Here is a 17,869-nt window from a genome sequence, read left to right on the forward strand (position 1 = left end):
AGAGAATATCTTCTTGCCTCTATCTAAAATCATGGGATGCCCACAGCTTCAATACTGTGTACAGATTACCAATGTTAAATATCGAATATTCTATTAGTCAAGTAGTCGATGGAATTTCCATCGACTATTTAACTAGTGAATAGGCACTTCTGCATTCCTCCTTTGAAATGTATTCTGCATTCCTCCTTTGAAATGTACTCCACTGGCTCCAGGCTACACACAGGTGCCAGCTTTGAAATGTATAATAGTCCCCAGCGGGGGCTATTGTGCATTTCAAAGCAGAAGCACCCGCATGGAGCCTGGGGTCAGTGGAGGACTCAGAGTCCCCCGCTGACCCTGAGCTCCATGCTGCGCTGCTGCTTTGAAATGCCACGTGGAGCCCGGGTCAGCCGGGCTCCGCGTGGCATTTCTCCATCTGACCCCAGGCTCTGTGCGCTCAATGAACTGAATGTACCTGAATGAACTGAAACAGTTGATGATAGGAGAGAGAAAGTTCTGGATCCCTGAAAACAATTTTATGTTCCTCAGCTAACTCAGGCCAGATGAAGACTGAGACAAATGTTCAGCAATAAACATAAAGAAAAGGCTCTTTACAGAAGTGTTACCTCTTGTTAGGTAATTCTGAAGGTCTCCAATGAAAACAAATGGAATGGTTTGTACATATATCCACGCAGAGTAACTAAAGATTGAACCTCTCTAGTTCAGCACTCATGACTTGACTGGTACAGAACCAGAGACTTTGCTGAACCATGGGAGCTCACTATTGTATAGCAGCCTTACCAATCACTTCCATTGCTTACTGGGTTCTTAGACATTTAAGGGTAAATTAGAGCTAAATAACAGCACAGAACACTGAAGCCAGGACAACTGGCTTTATGGGACTGCAGGAAATTTGGTCACACCCATGGTAAGTGGGCATCCAGCTAACTAAGGTAATGCTGGACCAGAGTGCCCCAATCTAGAGAGGTTCAACCTGACTGCTATGGCCATGAATCTTAAGCCACATCTAGTGAATCAAATTCAGCTTTCAGATGGACCTTCAGTCACCAGAAAGAAAATTCTTCCATCATATCTGAAGGAAGCTTGTCTGAAAACATCCAATTCCTTTCTTAATTCAAGAAATCATATCTGGCAGTACCTGGTAATTTCAATTCCAAATCACAACCTAGCTAATAAAATTAACCTATTACTAACTAAATCTAGATATCTTAGTTTACTTTCTTTTGGTGTTGTGCATTTTGAGTTCTTGACATCTCATTTCTTAGTGTAACCATTAGAATGTGTTCTGGATGTGAATATAAAAACTGAGCACCCATAGAAGGGACATAGCATTTCCCACCGACTTTCTGGGATATAAAGGACTGCTGTTGCAGGAGTCTTATTCTTGTTGGGTCTGTTACTGCCTCAATAATTGGGAGGGCTACTTTCTCTCAAATTGTGACATTACTGGATTTTTAATATGAACATGAAGCACACTGTTGCACTGAATGCTTGCCCCAAATTGTGTGTAAAAGGGGCCAACTGAGGTGTCTGTCAAAAGCTGATGCTTTGCTGATTTTTATATCATTCATATGCTTGTATGATTTTTAAATCTGAAGTTATGCGTATTGGCATTTCAAGTATTTGCTTCTAAGACTGTGGTCACCAACCAGTAGATTGTGAGCTACCGGTAGATCTCAGAGGCTCTAAGAGTAGCTCTTGAGCCCTCTCTGAACAGTACATTTACATTAGATTTCCTCATTTGAGGAGCAGCTACTCACTGAGCAACAACACAGGTGAGTAGCTGCGAGTAATGGTGGGAGCTGGGAGGGCTGAAACACCCCAGTCAGCTGACTGAGGCTTTCACAGCTGGAGCTAGGTGCAGCCTCCATGGGCTGAGTGCAGGGCAGCGAGCTGGACGGAAGAGAAGCAGCTGCCCGGCAGAGCTGGCCATGGCGCTCAGCCTGGTTGCACCAAGCTCCATGTGGGCTGGCACAGAGGAGAAGCTGCCTGTCCAGCTGGCTGTGGCGTTCAGCCCAGAGGAGGCTGAACCGCGCTCCAGCTGATTGGGCGGCTTCCCTCTGCGCCTGCCCACGTGGAGCTTGGTGGCACCCTGGCTGAGCACCATGGCCAGCTGGCCGGGCAGCCGCTTTTCTTCGCTCCAGCCCGGCTGCCCTGCGGTCAGTCCGGAGGGAGCGCAGGTCAGAGGCTTCCCTCTATGGCTGGTGTAGGGAACTCCCTGCCCCAAACTTGTCCCCCACCCTCCTGGCCCCCTGTTCCCTCTCCCTTGCGCCCCCCGGCCCTGCTGCAAAAACCTGCCCCCCCTGCAGAAACCAGTTCCTTCTGGCACCCTGTCTCCTACTACAGAAACCTGTCCCCCTGCTCCCCTCTGCAGAAACTTGTCCCCCCCAGCACCCTGTCCCCTGCTGCAGAAACCTGTCCTGGCACCCTGCCCCCTCTCCCCTGCCCCAGAACCCACTAGTACTCCTCCCAAGTACTGTGTCCCCTGCTCCCAAATGACTTTTCTATGGGTCAGTGACCCCTGACTCAAGGCAGGTTCCCTGCCATTCTCATAAATAAAGAGAATGCAGAAACTTTGTGTGTTTAACATAGTATTCTATCTAAAAATGAAGCCTGTCCAACAAACCCCCAATTGGGGCCAAGCCCCCATCTGGCCACAACCACTCCTGCACTTCCCCTTCCCCAGACCCTAGATCTGAGCCCATCAAACACTGGAACCTCATGCCCTCAGCCCCTCACATACCCCAACCCAAATTCCTTCACCCTCACATCCGCAAGCCTGTGGCTTCCTTAGTATCCCAACACTGCCTAGCCTGGAACCCCCTCCCCGAGCCAGTCTCCCCTTCTCCACCTCCTCCTGCATCCAGATTTCCTCCCAGAGCTTGCACCTCTCACCCCTTCCCACACCCAAATCCCTCATTCCCACCCCAGAGCCTACACATCCTGTCTCAACACAGCAAGGGTCCAGCTAGACTGCAGGAGTTTTTCAGGATTCTGGAGATATCCCAGAAAAACTCTTCTGCATCCAGGGTTGCATTTGTTCTTCTGCTTTTTTAGTGGAAGAGCAAACAGGCTCTTTTGGTCACCCCTATATTCCTCTTTCCACAAGGAATAAGGTGGCTTCCAAAAGAAGGGTTTTTTTCCCTGACATTTGGTCCAGTGTAGACAGGCCAAATGTTGGAAAAACCTCTTCCTACAGAAGAATAAAAAAAATAAAATAAGCAGCAGTATAAGGACAGCAAGTGATGGAGAGGAGGAGAATAGAGAGGGCGGGGCTTCAAGGAAGGGGCGGGGCTTGGTCTGTCATTTAAAAAGTGATCTTGGGTGTAAAAAGGTTGGAGACCACTGTTCTAAGAGATATCAACAGGCCTCACCCACCTACTGTGGAAGGGTGTCAAGGGTGTCTAGTCAAGTGATCAGACTAGTTGATTGACAATGGGCCTTAAGTATTGCCAATTCACGTTTCACATCCGAGGAATTTTGCTGTAAACCTGCACTCAAGCATGGATACTATGGCTGCTTGCCTAACAATGGCATGGACAGAGGACTTGCTTGTGTGGAAAAACTCTTTTTGGGAGATACTTTCACACAGTGATGGAAATCCCTCCACATAGGCAAGATTATGAAAAGGGCCCTAGAGTTTCTTTCATTTTGTATTCATTCCAGCTCATCACTTCAGAAGCAGCTTTGCTATGAACTGGGCCTGGAAGGACTGATGACTCATCCTAACAAAAAGATGTATTCCAGAGACTTTTAAGAGAGCAGTTTATGCCATCAGTGCTACAAGCCTGTGCCAGGAACCTCATAGCCGGTGTATGTAATTTTGCTTCTTTTAACAATTTTACTCTCAACCTTTTCTTTCTTTCATTAATAAACCCTTAGATTCTAAAGGAGTGGCACAGCATGCTCTTTTGGGTAATATCTAAGGCAGGGGCCAATTCAAATATTTCTGAAGTGGCCTCAGGCCACACCAGAAGGGGTGGGGATGGGGACACTCCAGGTTCCCCACTCCCACACCATGATTGATCTGGGGGACGAGGAGTGCCTTTACCCACCTGCCCCCCCTTTCCTTTAGGTGCCAATGCCCCTGGCTGGGAGGAGACTTCCCACGCTCCCAGGCCAATCAGGGCCTGGGGGCGGGGGAGTGTGTCAATTTTCCTTGCTCTGTCTCCACCCTGCACGGTGCTTAAAGACACCACACACACTAGGCAAGGCGAGGCTTTGCATGCTCCTCCCCCTCCTCGCCCCAGGCCAACTGGGGAGAATGTTAAAACTTCTCCCATCCTGCTTTTAAGCACTGCACGCTCTCGCAGGGCAGGGACAGAGCAGAGTAAACTTGTGCACTCCCCCCCCCCCCAGGTTCTGATTGGCCTGGGGGCAGTAGAGCACGCAAAGCCTCCTCCAGCCCTGTCAGGAGTGCCTGGCAGGGCGGAGGAAATTTTCCACACTCCCCCCCAGGGAGGGACTTTGTGTGCAGAACGAGAGTCTGGTCTGGGGCAAAGTGTAGGGATGCAGCAGAAGTTGTGGGGTGCTGGCTCTGGGAGAAGAATCAGGGCTAGGACAGGAGTTGGGATGCAGGAGGAGGCTTGAGGAGCTGACTCTCAGTGGGGGCTTCGGATACAGGAGGAGGTTTGGAGTACAGGAGGCAGTTTGAGATGGAGGCTCCCACCAGGCAGCACAGCAAGGCTAAGAAAGGCTTCCTGCCTGCTCCAGTCTCAGGTCTCTCCTGGAAGGGACCATCACACCCCTGTGGGAGGGAGGCACATGGCAGGAACGACACACTAAGACTCCTTACCCTTAACCCCCCCCCCCGTGCTATGCTGGCTGCTTACAGGAGCACCATGAAGCTAGGGCAAGCAGGGATTCAAGAACCTGCCTTACTGGCAGTGCTACTGCATCACTGGAGATCATGATCAACTGGAAGAGTCCCCAGCATCAACCAGTCGATTGTGACCAACTGGTTGGTGATCACTGATCTACACTAACTATTCCACTATTCCTACAATCAGCACTCGTTCATCAGTGGAAAAAGTACTAGTCTATGTAACTCCCCACTAATTTGTAGTACTCTCCTCCATATCTCTAAGGTGAGAGTCTGGTAGAAATTCCCTTAGGTTACATTTTTGGACCCATGGCATTTGTGGCACGGAGTTGCCCCATAGCCAGCGACAGTTACTGAACACATGTCTGTTTTTCTTTTTAAAAAAGCTATTCAGATTAGAAGTAACAGAGCCAGCCAACTCTCCAATAAGACACACCTCTCAGTGAAAAAGCAAAGAATGACAGGCACCATGATAACTGCAAAGAGAACTTAGAAACATGGAGATCCAACTCCTGGGTATTTTCAAAACAGTCATTTATCCAGGACATCTTTGGAGAGCTTACTGGTGATATTTTTGTCAAGTGCTCTGAAAGACTGAAGCCATATTTCAGGTCAAAGTTATTGAAGGTCACCTCAAAGTCCCCAAGTCTGTTTCTTTGGTCTGAAATTGCAGGATGGAGGAAAGCAACTAAAAGCTGCAAATAAGAATTCTGAAACTAAAATGGGTAAGCAGTAAATTGCATGATCTTATACGAACCATTACAACACCACATGCTGTTGGTGAAGACCTGTGCCATCTTTTATAAAGTTGCTTTGTAAAGTTATTGAACAATGTTGAAAAATTACTTTTAATTCACTGTTAATTTTACCAGTATGCACAATATATAATAGCAATAGCAATTTTAATTACCTCTTCAATGGCTTTTTGTCTTTTGTCTTCCATCTCTTTATCTATTCTAAACAATACAAATGAAAAACAAATTATCAATGCCATTACATTTGATGGTTCAAGTAAAGAAAAAGTACCATTTTTATAAAAGATTACGATAAGCTGCCCTTTAAAATAAATCACAATGTACTCCATGTATAATATAGTAGGCTACGTCTACACTGGCCCCTTTTCCGGAAGGGGCATGGTAATTTTTGAGATTGTAATAGGGAAATCCGCAGGGGATTTAAATATCCCCCGCGGCATTTAAATAAAAATGTCCGCCGCTTTTTTCCGGCTTTTAGAAAAGCGCCCTTTTCTTCGAAGTAGGAATAAGATCCTCCGGAAAAGGGCACTTTTTCCGGAGGATCGGGGCCAGTGTAGACGCTCTTTTCCGGCTTTTCTAAAAGCCGGAAAAAAGCGGCGGACATTTTTATTTAAATGCTGCGGGGGATATTTAAATATCCCCCGCGGATTTCCCTATTACAACCTGTGAAATTAACATGCCCCTTTCGGAAAAGGGGCCAGTGTAGACGAGCCCGTACAGTATTATTATATTCTTAATATGTCATATGCAATTCCTTTGTATTCAGAATTAGTAAGTGTGCATTGTACTCAAACAATTAGCCACTTTAAAGAGGGAGATCCCACAACAGCAATTTTGTAATAACATTTCACACAGTAAATGATTTATTTCCTAATCTTCTGTATCTCTCTATTTCAATAAATTTTGTGTCTCTCATAAAACAGCATCTTTCCAACTAATCTCTGCAATGAGTCTGATTTTGAATGCTTCTATAACCAACTTTTAAAATTACTATAAAATAGACTTAAAGAGAAACTTTAGGATCAAGTAGGATACAAAATTGGACATGTGGAAGAAAACTCTAACACAAAAAAATAAAACCACAACGGAAAACAAACGAAGGGACTTGTATAGGTTCATTTGATATTTTCTTCTCGCTCAATGAAAAGTTCCCTTTTCAAGTGACTTGCCAACCCATATTATCCCACCCAACTCAATCATATCAAATATCTAAATTAAGATTTTATACAGCCTCTAACACGGTTATATTAAATGGTATTTCCCATTGATCAAATAATATTTCTCACGAATATGCAAACATTTGTGCAAAGCTGTACAAGTGGTAGTTTCCTTTTTGGCTCATTGCAACTGATAAAGTTTCATTATATCAGTCATTAGGAGGCATGAAAATATTTACGTAGAAGTTATATGTGAATAACTTCTTCATACCACAATTTATATATTTAGAAAGGACCATATTGTATTTCGATAAGTGACAGATGTATTTAAGCGGGGAGGAGTCCTGTGGCACCTTATAGACTAACTGAAGTGTAGGAGCATAAGCTTTCGTGGGTAAAGACCTACTTCGTCAGTTAGTCTATAAGATGCCACAGGACTCCTCGCCGCTTTTGCAGATTCAGACTAACACGGCTACCCCTCTGATACTTGACAATGTATTTAATTAGTTTAACCAATTAACATTTTAAATGGGATTTTACATACCTACTTACTATAGGCATTTTCTTCTGATGTACTTTCTGTATAGATTCTGCTTGCCATATAAACTATAATTCTTTCTATAGAGTCCAAAATCTGGCTCCTGCTAACCAGACTTATCTGATGATTCTGAAATAGTCTCAGTTTTTAATAGCTCCCAACTGTATCACTGAGATAGCTGGGAATTGATTTGCAAGAATATCTGATTCTAAGCATGAAAAAAATGTGAATACTACTTCTTCTTTAGAGAGAAGCCTATTGGCCATAAATTCTCAGGACAATTTTTTTTTTGGTAATCTGACAGTATGACCACCAACTCTTGCTGGTGGCTGCTCTGACAACTTTTCCTAAAATATATAATTAACTTTTAGGAAAAACAAATAAATATGCATATAGACCTGTCTAAATATTGTCATTTATGTAGGGCTTTTTTGGGTACTCAATAATAAAAATAACATAGTTGTCTCTATTCTTTACTGGACTTCAATAGAATTGACACACAAATAAGATGCTCTGCACATCATTGCATTTTGTTGTTTCTTTTACTTTTCCGTTGTTGTTTTTTTTAAAGACTTCTAATTAGTAACTATACTTCTGTGAAAAATGGTATTTTAAGTCGCTATCACTTTTCACAGCAGCACACTTACTAACTAGCTAAAAGGCAATGAGAAGCGATACTAACACTAGGGATGTTAAAGGTTAACTGGAAGTGGTGCGTACCAGTTAACTGACGGGCTGGAGCAGTTCCCCGCCTCCCGCTCCAGGCAGGGAGCTGCTCCAGTCCCATGGGCCCCACCAGAGCAACCACTGTCTTTGGGGACCTGGCCACCCCTTCCTCCCCAGCCTGCCAGCCCAGCTCCTGGAAAGCTGGCTACAGAAACTGTAGTGAAGCCTCCCCGGGGCAAAGCCTCCTCCCCAGGAGTGGGGCTGACAAGACCCCTTGTTGGCCTTGCTTCCAGTGAACCAGCTATAGAACCTGCAGCAAACGCTCCCCAACAACTGTCCTTGCAGGCTCCACTCTCACAGAGCCAGTTTTGCTGTCACAACCAAGACTCCTCCCTGGGTGGGGAGGGGGTCACCAGGAGTTGCTGGCTCCACCCCTGGGGACTTCACTGCAGACTCTGCAGTATAAAGCTTATTTATACTGCAGAGCCCACAGCATATGTAACCACTATGTCTTTTTAGCAGTTACATTTTTAAATGCATTTTTACATGTCTGATTAACATACATACAAACATCACTTTTCACAGCAGACCTACTCAGCCCTGGGGGAATGAGGGACAAATTAAACTGTGGAAGGGGTGGTTTGAGAGGTAATAGGGCCTGAAGTGATGGGGGATCAGGCCAGGCTTGATTCAGCCGGGGCCTCACCCCCAACCCAGTTGGGGCCTTGCACCTGCTGCCACACCCCAACCAGCATCCAGTCAGATGCAATCAAGGCTGCTTCGACCTGGAACAGCTGGCCAACCAATGGGTTACCCAATTAACCTTTTACATCACTACTATTAGCCTTATAAAATGAAGACGAGAATAAGCTCCTGACTGCTATACGGGTATGTCTATGCCACATGCTTCTTTTGACACAGATTATATACCTGCATAGTCCCCTTAGAAGAGGTACAAATTGCAGTGTAGCTGATGAGGCACAGCATAGGCAAGTTTTAGGGGGGTCGACAAATTATGGAAAACCCTACTCGCCAGACAAAAAAGGGACTCACCGCCCACCCCTACAAAAAGTGTTTTTTAATGGCATAAATTCCTAGTAAGAATAAGAACAGTAATTACTAATAAGCTATTAATAAATATCTTATAAACCTCTACCTTTTCTCTCTGCTGCCATGTCTCTTCCCCTCATTCCATTAACTCCCCTGGTGCCTGCTGCCCCCCAACCTCACCCTCTGTTGTCCTGACTCCTGCCCTTCTTACTGCCCTCAGCCTTCCTGAGACCTGCCCTCCTCCACCAGCCCTTCTCTCCCCCGTTCCCACTCCTCCAGTATCTCCACTCTGATCACGTGAGCTACCCCTCCTCATCCCCTCTCCTAACACCTCCCTCGTATCTCTCCTCTGGTGCTGGTCCTTCCCCTGCAGGTGTCTGCCCTTCTGCTTCACCCCCAGAATCCCTTGGCACCTGCACCCTCCTGGTGCCTCCCCCTTCCCTAACTGCCCCTGCCCCCTTTGCCCTCTTTTTCCCTGATGCCCACCCCTCACCATGCTCTGTCCCCATTCCTCTCATGCCCCTGTGCCCTCACAGATGACTTGCTCCATCCCCGCCTTCCTCATGCCCATCCCTTCTCCCAAGCCTTCTCCCAGTACCTCCCCCTCCAGCCCCCAGTGCCCTTACCCTCTCCTCTTCCAGCATCACCCTGTCCCCCCTCCCACTGACACCTCCCCTCCTGCCCTTTTCCTCATTGTCTGCACTTGGCCCCCTGGCATTTGTCTCTGCTGCACCCCTGTCCTTTGGTGCCTTCCCCTTTCTTCTTCTTCTCCTGACTTCCTCTTCTTCCCTCCCCTCCCCTCAGCACAAGCCCCTTCCCCATATTGTTCCCCTCCCCTCCTCCTCTCTACTCCCCACAGCCCAACCCAGCCCCTTCCCCTCCCCCAGGATCAGCTCTAGGTTTTTTGCTGCCCCAAGCAAAACATTTTTTGCTCCCTCCCCTTTTTTGTTGTCTTTCACATAGGTTTGCATTTTGCAATGGTTTTTTGTTTGTTTGTTTTCGTTTTTGTCCCCGCATTTTAGCTCTATAAATAGCAAATAGCATTTTCATTTGTTTTTCTCTATAAAGGGAAAGATGCTTCAAGTGAACTTCCACTTTCACTCGCTGCTTGGTCACAGCAGCCTTTTCCCTGTCCTGACCAGCCCCTCCCTATGGACAAGCACCCTTCACTCCCGACCCACAGGGGGAGCAGGGTGCAGGGACAGCACAGAGCCAGGGGGGTGCAAGCAACAGTGGGAGACTACGGGGGTAGCAAGGGGAACGGGAAGGGCAGAGGGATCGGCGTCTAGGGGCAGTGCAGGGAATGGGGGGGCCAGAGATCAGGGGGAGCAGGGTGCAAGGGCGGCGCAGAGCCAAAAAGTCACAGGGAAGACGGGGAGCAGGGGGTACAGCGTACAGGGGAGCAGGGGTGGCATGGGGAATGGGAGATGCAGAGACAAAGGGGGGCTGGAGCTGTGGCAGGACTGGAGCCAGTGGGACGGGGCCTGGCTGCACTGCAGCCAGCTCCCAGGAACATGCGGCTAGAGCCGAGCTGCCACAGCCCTTTAAAAATCAGCAGGGCCATGTCACGGCAGCGTCCTGGCATCCCGCCCCACCTCCTCGCGCCAGAGCTGCACACAGGCAGCCCAGTGGCAAGAATCACCGCACTTTTCACTTCCCAGCGGCGCTCTGCTCCTCCACTGGCCGGCGGATCGGATGGGGCCGTGCCACCTGTAGTGCGGGCTTCCACCAGCCTGTCACAACGGCCCATTGGGCTAGTCTGCCCCTGCACTCGCCAGCTGGTAAAATCTACTCACCACGGGCACGTATATTTGTCGAGTCCTGAGAATAAAGACACACCTGAAAGGAGTGGGTATGCATTTGAGTGCATCCTCTACGTGCTCTCTATTTACCCATGAGTTGCCTCCCCTGCTACACTGCTATTTTCAACAATATAGGAAAAAACTCTTCTAAGGAGGAATGGCTCTGGTGAGAGTGGCAGTAGAGAAAGGATGCACCAAGTTCTCCAGTGCTGGTGTATTTCCCTCTGCAGAAAAAGGCTTTGGAGGAGTCTCTCTTTGCCAGAAAAAGGCTTCTATAAGCAGCAAGCTGCTGAAGTCCTTCTCTGCTGCCTCCCTCAGCGAGAGCCTTTTATTGACCTGTGTAACTCCACGCCACAGTAGAGATGCAGCCCACTTTCCACCCAAGGGTGTAGCTATATGCACACCATATGCCAATACTTGTAGTATGTAATATTGATGTAGCCTAGAGTGAAACAAGAAAGGTAAACTACTCTTTTGTTTCTGGCTTTACTTGGTCCCTGAAATCTTCAGAGAGCATCAGACATTGCAAAAAGCCTCTGATGAGAAAGTGGAGTGAGGGGACAAGTTGCTTTTAAGGCAAACACAGCACTGGACCAGAACTAGGAATTGAATTTAAGCTAAACTGTATGAAAATCTGAAATAAAATTTGAAATGTTCTCCCAGTGGTGTACCTGAGCCTCCAGATGCTCAGGAAGCAATAAAAACTGGGAGGAATTTTGAGGAAGAGAGAGAGTGGAATTGGAAAAGGGAAAGTTGAGAACAGTTTCCCTCCTGCTAGTGACTGACAGGTTTGGTTTGACCCCTAAGGGGCCAATTGGCTAAAATACCATTGTAACAGATCTATGGACATTTGAACATAGAAGAATGAAAAAGCAGCTTCACTTACTTTTCATATCTGTATACTGAGGTATAATAGCTAACAAATACAATATTCAAGATAAAAGTAGAGGCAGAGAGTACGGCTAAGTCTTATACAGACAGCAGTTTAATACAAGATACTATTCATTATCTACTATTTATATGAAAATGAATAAAACAACTATGCATGTAAAAATGGTTTTCTGCTATATTCAAATATAAATTAGTTACTGCATGAAACAGAAAGTAACTTACCTGGCATGACTTAAATACATTGCCTGACGCCGAATATCTTCAGAGTCAATTTCCACAGGATTTATTAGAGCAAGTTGATCAATAGACCACTTAAATTTACCTGGAGTCTGAGAAAGGAAAGAAATGAACATCACAGTGAAGTAAACAATGCTCACTATTCTAAAGAGACAGAATCATAAACACTGAGCACAAATATTTAAATAGATCATTGGAGCCATACCTTTATATACATGAGCTAAAACAACAGTAATTACACCAGTCATCTGCATAAGCTATTGGTGTAGCTGCATAAGCTACTTAGATTTTAATACTGCATAAATGAGTAACTGAATCAGAACCATTGACTATCATCATTTTTTTTAATGGACATTAAAATAGACTGCATTCAACTGCAACATGAAACAAAGTGTAGAATATTTAGTACTAGCAGAAATACCTGACATCGCACAGGGAAAATACAGTAAAAAGTGTGAGGACTGAACTACGTAAATTACAGGCAGTCCCCGGGTTACGTACAAGATAGGGACTGTAGGTTTGTTCTTAAGTTGAATCTGTATGTAAGTCGGAACTGGCGTCCAGATTCAGCCGCTGCTGAAACTGATCAGTTTCAACAGCAGCTGAATCTGGATGCCAGTTCTGACTTGCATACAGATTCAACTTAAGAACCCCAGGCGTCCCCAAGTCAGCTGCTGCTGAAACTGATCAGCAGCTGATTCCAGGAAGCCGGGGGCAGAGCAACTCTGCCTCGGGCTTACTGTAGTCAGCCGCTGGTCAGTTTCAGCAGCGGCTGACTTGGGGACGCCTGGGGCAGAGCAGCTGGGGTGCTGCTGGGTTGCTCCAGTAGTGCCACCCCTCGGCGCTACTGGAGCAACCCAGCAGCACCCCAGCTGCTCTGCCCCAGGCGTCCTGATTCAGCCGCTGCTGAAACTGACCAGCAGCGGCTGAATCAGGACGCCTGGGGCAGAGCAGCTGGAGTGCTGCCGGGTTGGTCCAGTAGCGCCAAGGAGCTGCGGGTGGCCTCCGAGGCTTTGCTCCCCGTCTCCCTGGTCTGACTAGCAGACCAAGGAGACGGGGAGCAGCTTTTCTCGCCCTGGAGAATGCGGGCGGCGGGACCGCAGCTCATCTGGGCGTCCCGCCGCTCCCGTCCTCCGGGGCAAGAAAAGCCCCGTTTGTAACTGCGGCTCCAACAGAAGTCGGATCCGTGTAACTCGGGGACTGCCTGTATATTAACATAGCATATTTTATTGGAAATACTTTAAGAAATTAACATAGCTAGTGATGTGCTTACAAAACAACAAATCCCATAGGGTCTCTTTTCTCAGTCCCCACAAATCAGAAAGGCCCATCTTCCCTTAAAGACTCTATGCAAACCAATGCCTGCAACCTCCTTGCCAAAAGCCCTGAGAAATGGAGGGGATGTCTCCTGGGCTCTGCAGCAGCAAATCACTGCTCCCCAAGTAACCACTCTCCATGTGCCTTCAGTGCACACTCCATGGGGCCACCTGAATGGACTTCCTAGTGGCAGCTGGACCAGTTGTATTGATCAGACAAAGCAAAACACCTTCAGACCAAGTGCAATGAGTGATACCTAGATGATCAGAACATGCAGAACCTGAACGTACCTGTTCTAATGAGAATAGGCTGTTCTGAGTGTATCGGATCCTCCTCAGGCTGCACAGTGCTCAAAACCTTGTCCTCCTACCCACCTCCTCTTTGTACTGTGAGCTGAATCCTGCAAAGTGCATAATGCCTGTGGCACTTACTAATAATGCACACAGCCCTGCCAGGAGAATGCACGCAGCCCAAAGAAGGGAGAGTGGTGGGATGGCATGTTTGGGTGGGGGGAGGGGGAGGAGGGGCAGGAGAAGAGAGGCAACTTTAATTCCCAGAAGGGGTTTAGTTGGAGCCCGGCTGCATGAAGATGTTCAGAGGCTGTGATAGCTGGAGGCTTCCCCCAGACACAATTAGCAAGGCTAGACCCGAGCCAGCATCAGCCACATTTGGGTCTGTCCTGGAAACCTGCTGGTGCCCTAGTATAGGGGAGGTTGCTGATTCTCTGCCCCACTGCAGCCTCTCCCCCATAGGCTTTCCCTTGATGGTGCTGCACGTGCCCACATGCTTTATCCTCTAGGATCTCATAGTTGCAATTTGTGTGACATGCTTAACAGAAGAGTCCAGCAAATGCCTATGATCAGGCACGGCTAAAAGTTAATTATCAGTGGGCCCAAATGGGGCTCTGGGGGAATCAATTTTGAGATACAAACAATCCAGTGATTGAAGTTAGGAAATGAGGAGTATCCGTGGAAAAATTGGTGTTTCTAGCTCTTACCATTTCAGAGATCTTTCAGGACAAACAAACATACAAACTTTCAGAAATATTTATAAGATTTATATAGTGCTTTACAAATATTAAAACCTCACAAAACCTGCCTGTCCCAGATAAGTATTATCCCACTTTCAATGATCGGGAAATTGAAGAAGAGAATGTATGTGATGTCACTTATCTAAGATCACAGAGTTAATGTCAGTGCCAGAATTAAAACTGAGGGGCGAGCAAAAGGGCCTCCGCGGGCCATATTCAGCCCACCAAGCAAGTTGACCCAGCCCACAGAGCTCCTGCTGCTCCTCTTCCCGGAGGCCAACCAGGGTGTAGGGACAGGGGAGCGTGCGGCACTTAGAATCAACCCTGGCAGTTGACTCTAAGCTCTACGGGCTGGAGGGCAGGGAGCGAGAGACTTCATGCTCCCCTGCCCCCAGGTTAATCAGGGCCTGGGGAGTGCACAAAGTCTCCTCCGACTGCCAAGGGCATGGGCGCCTAGAGGGAACCACCAGCTGTTCTGAACAGCTGGTAGTTCTCAGGGGAAGGAGGGAGAAAAGACTTCACACACTTCCCAACTCACAGAGCAATCACCAGGATTGCAGGGAAGTGTCATGGCCCCACCTCTTCCAGGGCAGCCCAGGGCCACTTCAAAAAAATCTCTGAAGTGGCCACTGGTCAAATATTATTGCCCACCCCGGCCTACTTTCTAGTCCTATGCTCAGTCCACTAGATCAAGTTGCCCCCAATACACAAGTCTTCAACTATCTATAGTTACATCACCTCTGCTTAGAAGCAGATTTTAAAAGTAGAATAAAGCATAGACAATATTGTTATGGAAGACCTCAAATTGTTACAGAAATCAAATTAAGGATTCAAAGGCACGTCCCTTCCAGAACTTCAGTATGATGTTTAACAGATACATATCTGCTAGCAGAATGGAACTTTCAGATACATGAAAAACAGAGATCCAGTTCCCTAGTATTAAAAAAAGCTCATGATACATCCACATCCATAAAATTGTTGGAAACAACCCCAAGAACCTGGTCAAATTCCAATATGGGAAATCACTTTCCATCTACCTAATTTTGTTGTTGTTGTTTCAGAGGAATCAAATTTTCTTCATTGTACGTCAAACTAATACTGCTCCTACCAAGTGCTGATTTTAATCCAGCATCCTGGAATTTATGGACAAATAAATACGTACATTATATACAAACAACAGTAGAATCCTCTTTATCTGATCCAATCGGGACCAGGGTCACATCAAATAATCAAAAATCCAGATAAACGAGAGAATGGGAAAATATAACGCTATTGCACCAGTATACCAGCCACAATAGAGATACCTGCATTTTGAACCTGACCAAGTTGTCTGGTCAATAAGGAGAACCAGATAATGGAGGGTCAGATGAACAAGATTCTACTGCATATAAGATATAAATAATTTATACAGGACTTTAAGACCTTTGCATCATAAAAGAGCTAAATAATAATGCAGCCACAGCATCTGTTTAGGCTAGAGATGTTAGCTATCAGGTAACTGAATAGCCATGTTACTCTATGAAATCTTTGCAGCTACACAACTATTTGATGATCCCCAGGGGTGGGGCCAGCATCCAGTGCACTCCTGGCCCCACTTCCAAGGAGCCCCCTGCCATACTATTGTCTCTGATAAAGAGGCTGCAGCATGGAGTGGCAGGGGGAGCCAGTCTGCAACAGGAGCCAGTTTAAAAACCAGCTTCCCTTGCAGACTGGCTGCCTGCCACCCCACAATGCTGTCTCTGATACAGAGGCAGCAGTGCAGGGTGGCAGCTGCCCCTGTCCAGGAAAGGTGAGGGGGTACAAGCTCCCCACGGACAGAGGCTGCTCTAGGAGATGCAGAGCAGCTGCTGTCCACAGGAGTTCAAACTCCCAACAGACAGAAGCTGCTTTGCGGCAGCCTCCCCTGCTCTCGTTGCTGCAGGGGTTTGTTTGTTTGTTTTAAAGCTGGCTCCCCCACTGCTGCCTCTGTATCAAAGGCAGCAAGGCGGGAGGGGGAGAGAATGATGAGAGTAGTCAACAAGATTAACAGGTAAGCATAAGCTTATCGGTTAATCATCTAGTCAACATCTAGCAAGTGGCCTTCATTTCTCCCATTCTCAAGCATTTGCTTAGCATCATATAATATCTTGCATTTAATATGTACATTAATACAATCTTATCATTAAGATTTAAAAAAAAATCACGGTACTAAGTGACACCTGAGTTTTAGCAGTAGGTTTCCTTTAACATTAAGAAAGTTGTAAGTAACTATGCTATTTAGTTTTGATTAAACTCTAGTTCAAATGATCTTGCACATTTAAGAAATGATAAATTAGTATTTGGAAGTTTTTATGACACTATAATAGATATTAAATCTTACTGATGAAGATTTTGTTGATTTAAAGATGGAAGGACTGGAAACAATTTGCTCCTGTAGACTATAGTAATCACTTGGACTTTCAAAAGGATTTAATACAGTAGCCTGTCCTGGAGTCTTTGGTGTTATTTGCATTTTAGTTTCTTTTGCATCTCCCATAGCCCAAAGGTGCACCTAGAAGAAAACAAGGTTTCAGTTATAATTTAGGAAGCTACATTTTTCATTTTTGTCACATTTTGTTTAAGGAAAAGTTGAGAAATGATATTTTTAGATCTGTCAAGCAATTTAAAAAATAAGAAATTAATCGTGATTAATCATGCAGTTAATTGTGCTGTTAATCACAGAATACCATTTATTTAAATATCTTTGGAGGTTTTCTACATTTTCAAATATAGTGAGTTCAATTAAAACACAAAAGTCTACAGTGCTCCCTTTATTGTATTACAAATACCTGCACTGTAAAAAGTGAAATAGTATTTTTCGATGCACCACACAAATGCAAGAGTGCAATCTTATTATGATGAACAGTGAGCTTCCAAATCCAGAATTTTGTTTTAAAAAAGAAGACTGCATTCAAAAATAAAACAATGTAAAAGAGTCTAGAAGTTCTTAGTCCTGCTTCCTGTTCAGCCAATTGCTCAAACAAGTTTGTTTACATTTGAAGAGGATAGTGTTGTCCACTTCTTGTTTATAACTTCACCAGAAAGTGAAAACAGGCATTTGTGTGGCACTGTTGTAGCCAGCATCACAAGATATTTATGTGCTAGATATACTAATGATTCAGATGTCCATTCTTACTTCAACCACTGTTCCAAAGGATAAGTGTCCATGATGAAGATGGGCTCTGCTAAAGAACAATCCAAAGCAGTGTGAACCAACACATGTTCATTTTCATCATCAGAGTCAGATGCCACCAACAGAAGACTGATTTTCTGTTTTGGTGATATGGGTTCTGTAGTTTCTGCATCTGAGAGTTTCCCCTCAAGACACCTGAAAGCAAGCTACACACCTCAGTCTCCTGCTTGCTGTGTGGAGGGGGCAAGGAAGGAAGGAGGAGGGGGCGCTAATGTCAGGATGTCTCCTCCCTCTCCCCAAACCTCTACTCTGTACCCTATCCCCACAAAGCAGATTACAAACAGCTACAGATACTTGAGTGTGAACTTCCTACTCTACTGTTCTTAAAAGGGCAATATGCTTGAAGTGGGGTCAGTGTACTTAAAGGGACAATACACATTTCTGTCTAACACA

General features: G+C 45.9%; 1 protein-coding gene across 3 annotated transcripts in view; it reads right to left on the reverse strand.

Annotated features, from left to right (window-relative positions):
* The window catches only part of BORA (BORA aurora kinase A activator), a 41,695-nt gene that overhangs the window by 19,831 nt on the left and 3,995 nt on the right, over positions 1-17,869 (reverse strand). For all 3 annotated transcript variants that reach the window (XR_012900619.1, XM_006129052.4, XM_006129053.4), the window contains exons 2-4: positions 16,625-16,795; positions 11,904-12,010; positions 5,733-5,778 (exon numbers count right to left, since the gene is read on the reverse strand). Coding sequence is in view for 2 of the 3 variants with exons in the window: in XM_006129052.4 (XP_006129114.2) it covers positions 5,733-5,778; positions 11,904-12,010; positions 16,625-16,780 (309 nt within the window). In the remaining variant the exon portion in view is untranslated. The remainder of the gene's footprint in view (positions 1-5,732; positions 5,779-11,903; positions 12,011-16,624; positions 16,796-17,869) is intronic.

This window comes from Pelodiscus sinensis, chromosome 1 (assembly GCF_049634645.1).
Source record: "Pelodiscus sinensis isolate JC-2024 chromosome 1, ASM4963464v1, whole genome shotgun sequence".
Classification (NCBI taxonomy): domain Eukaryota; kingdom Metazoa; phylum Chordata; order Testudines; family Trionychidae; genus Pelodiscus; species Pelodiscus sinensis.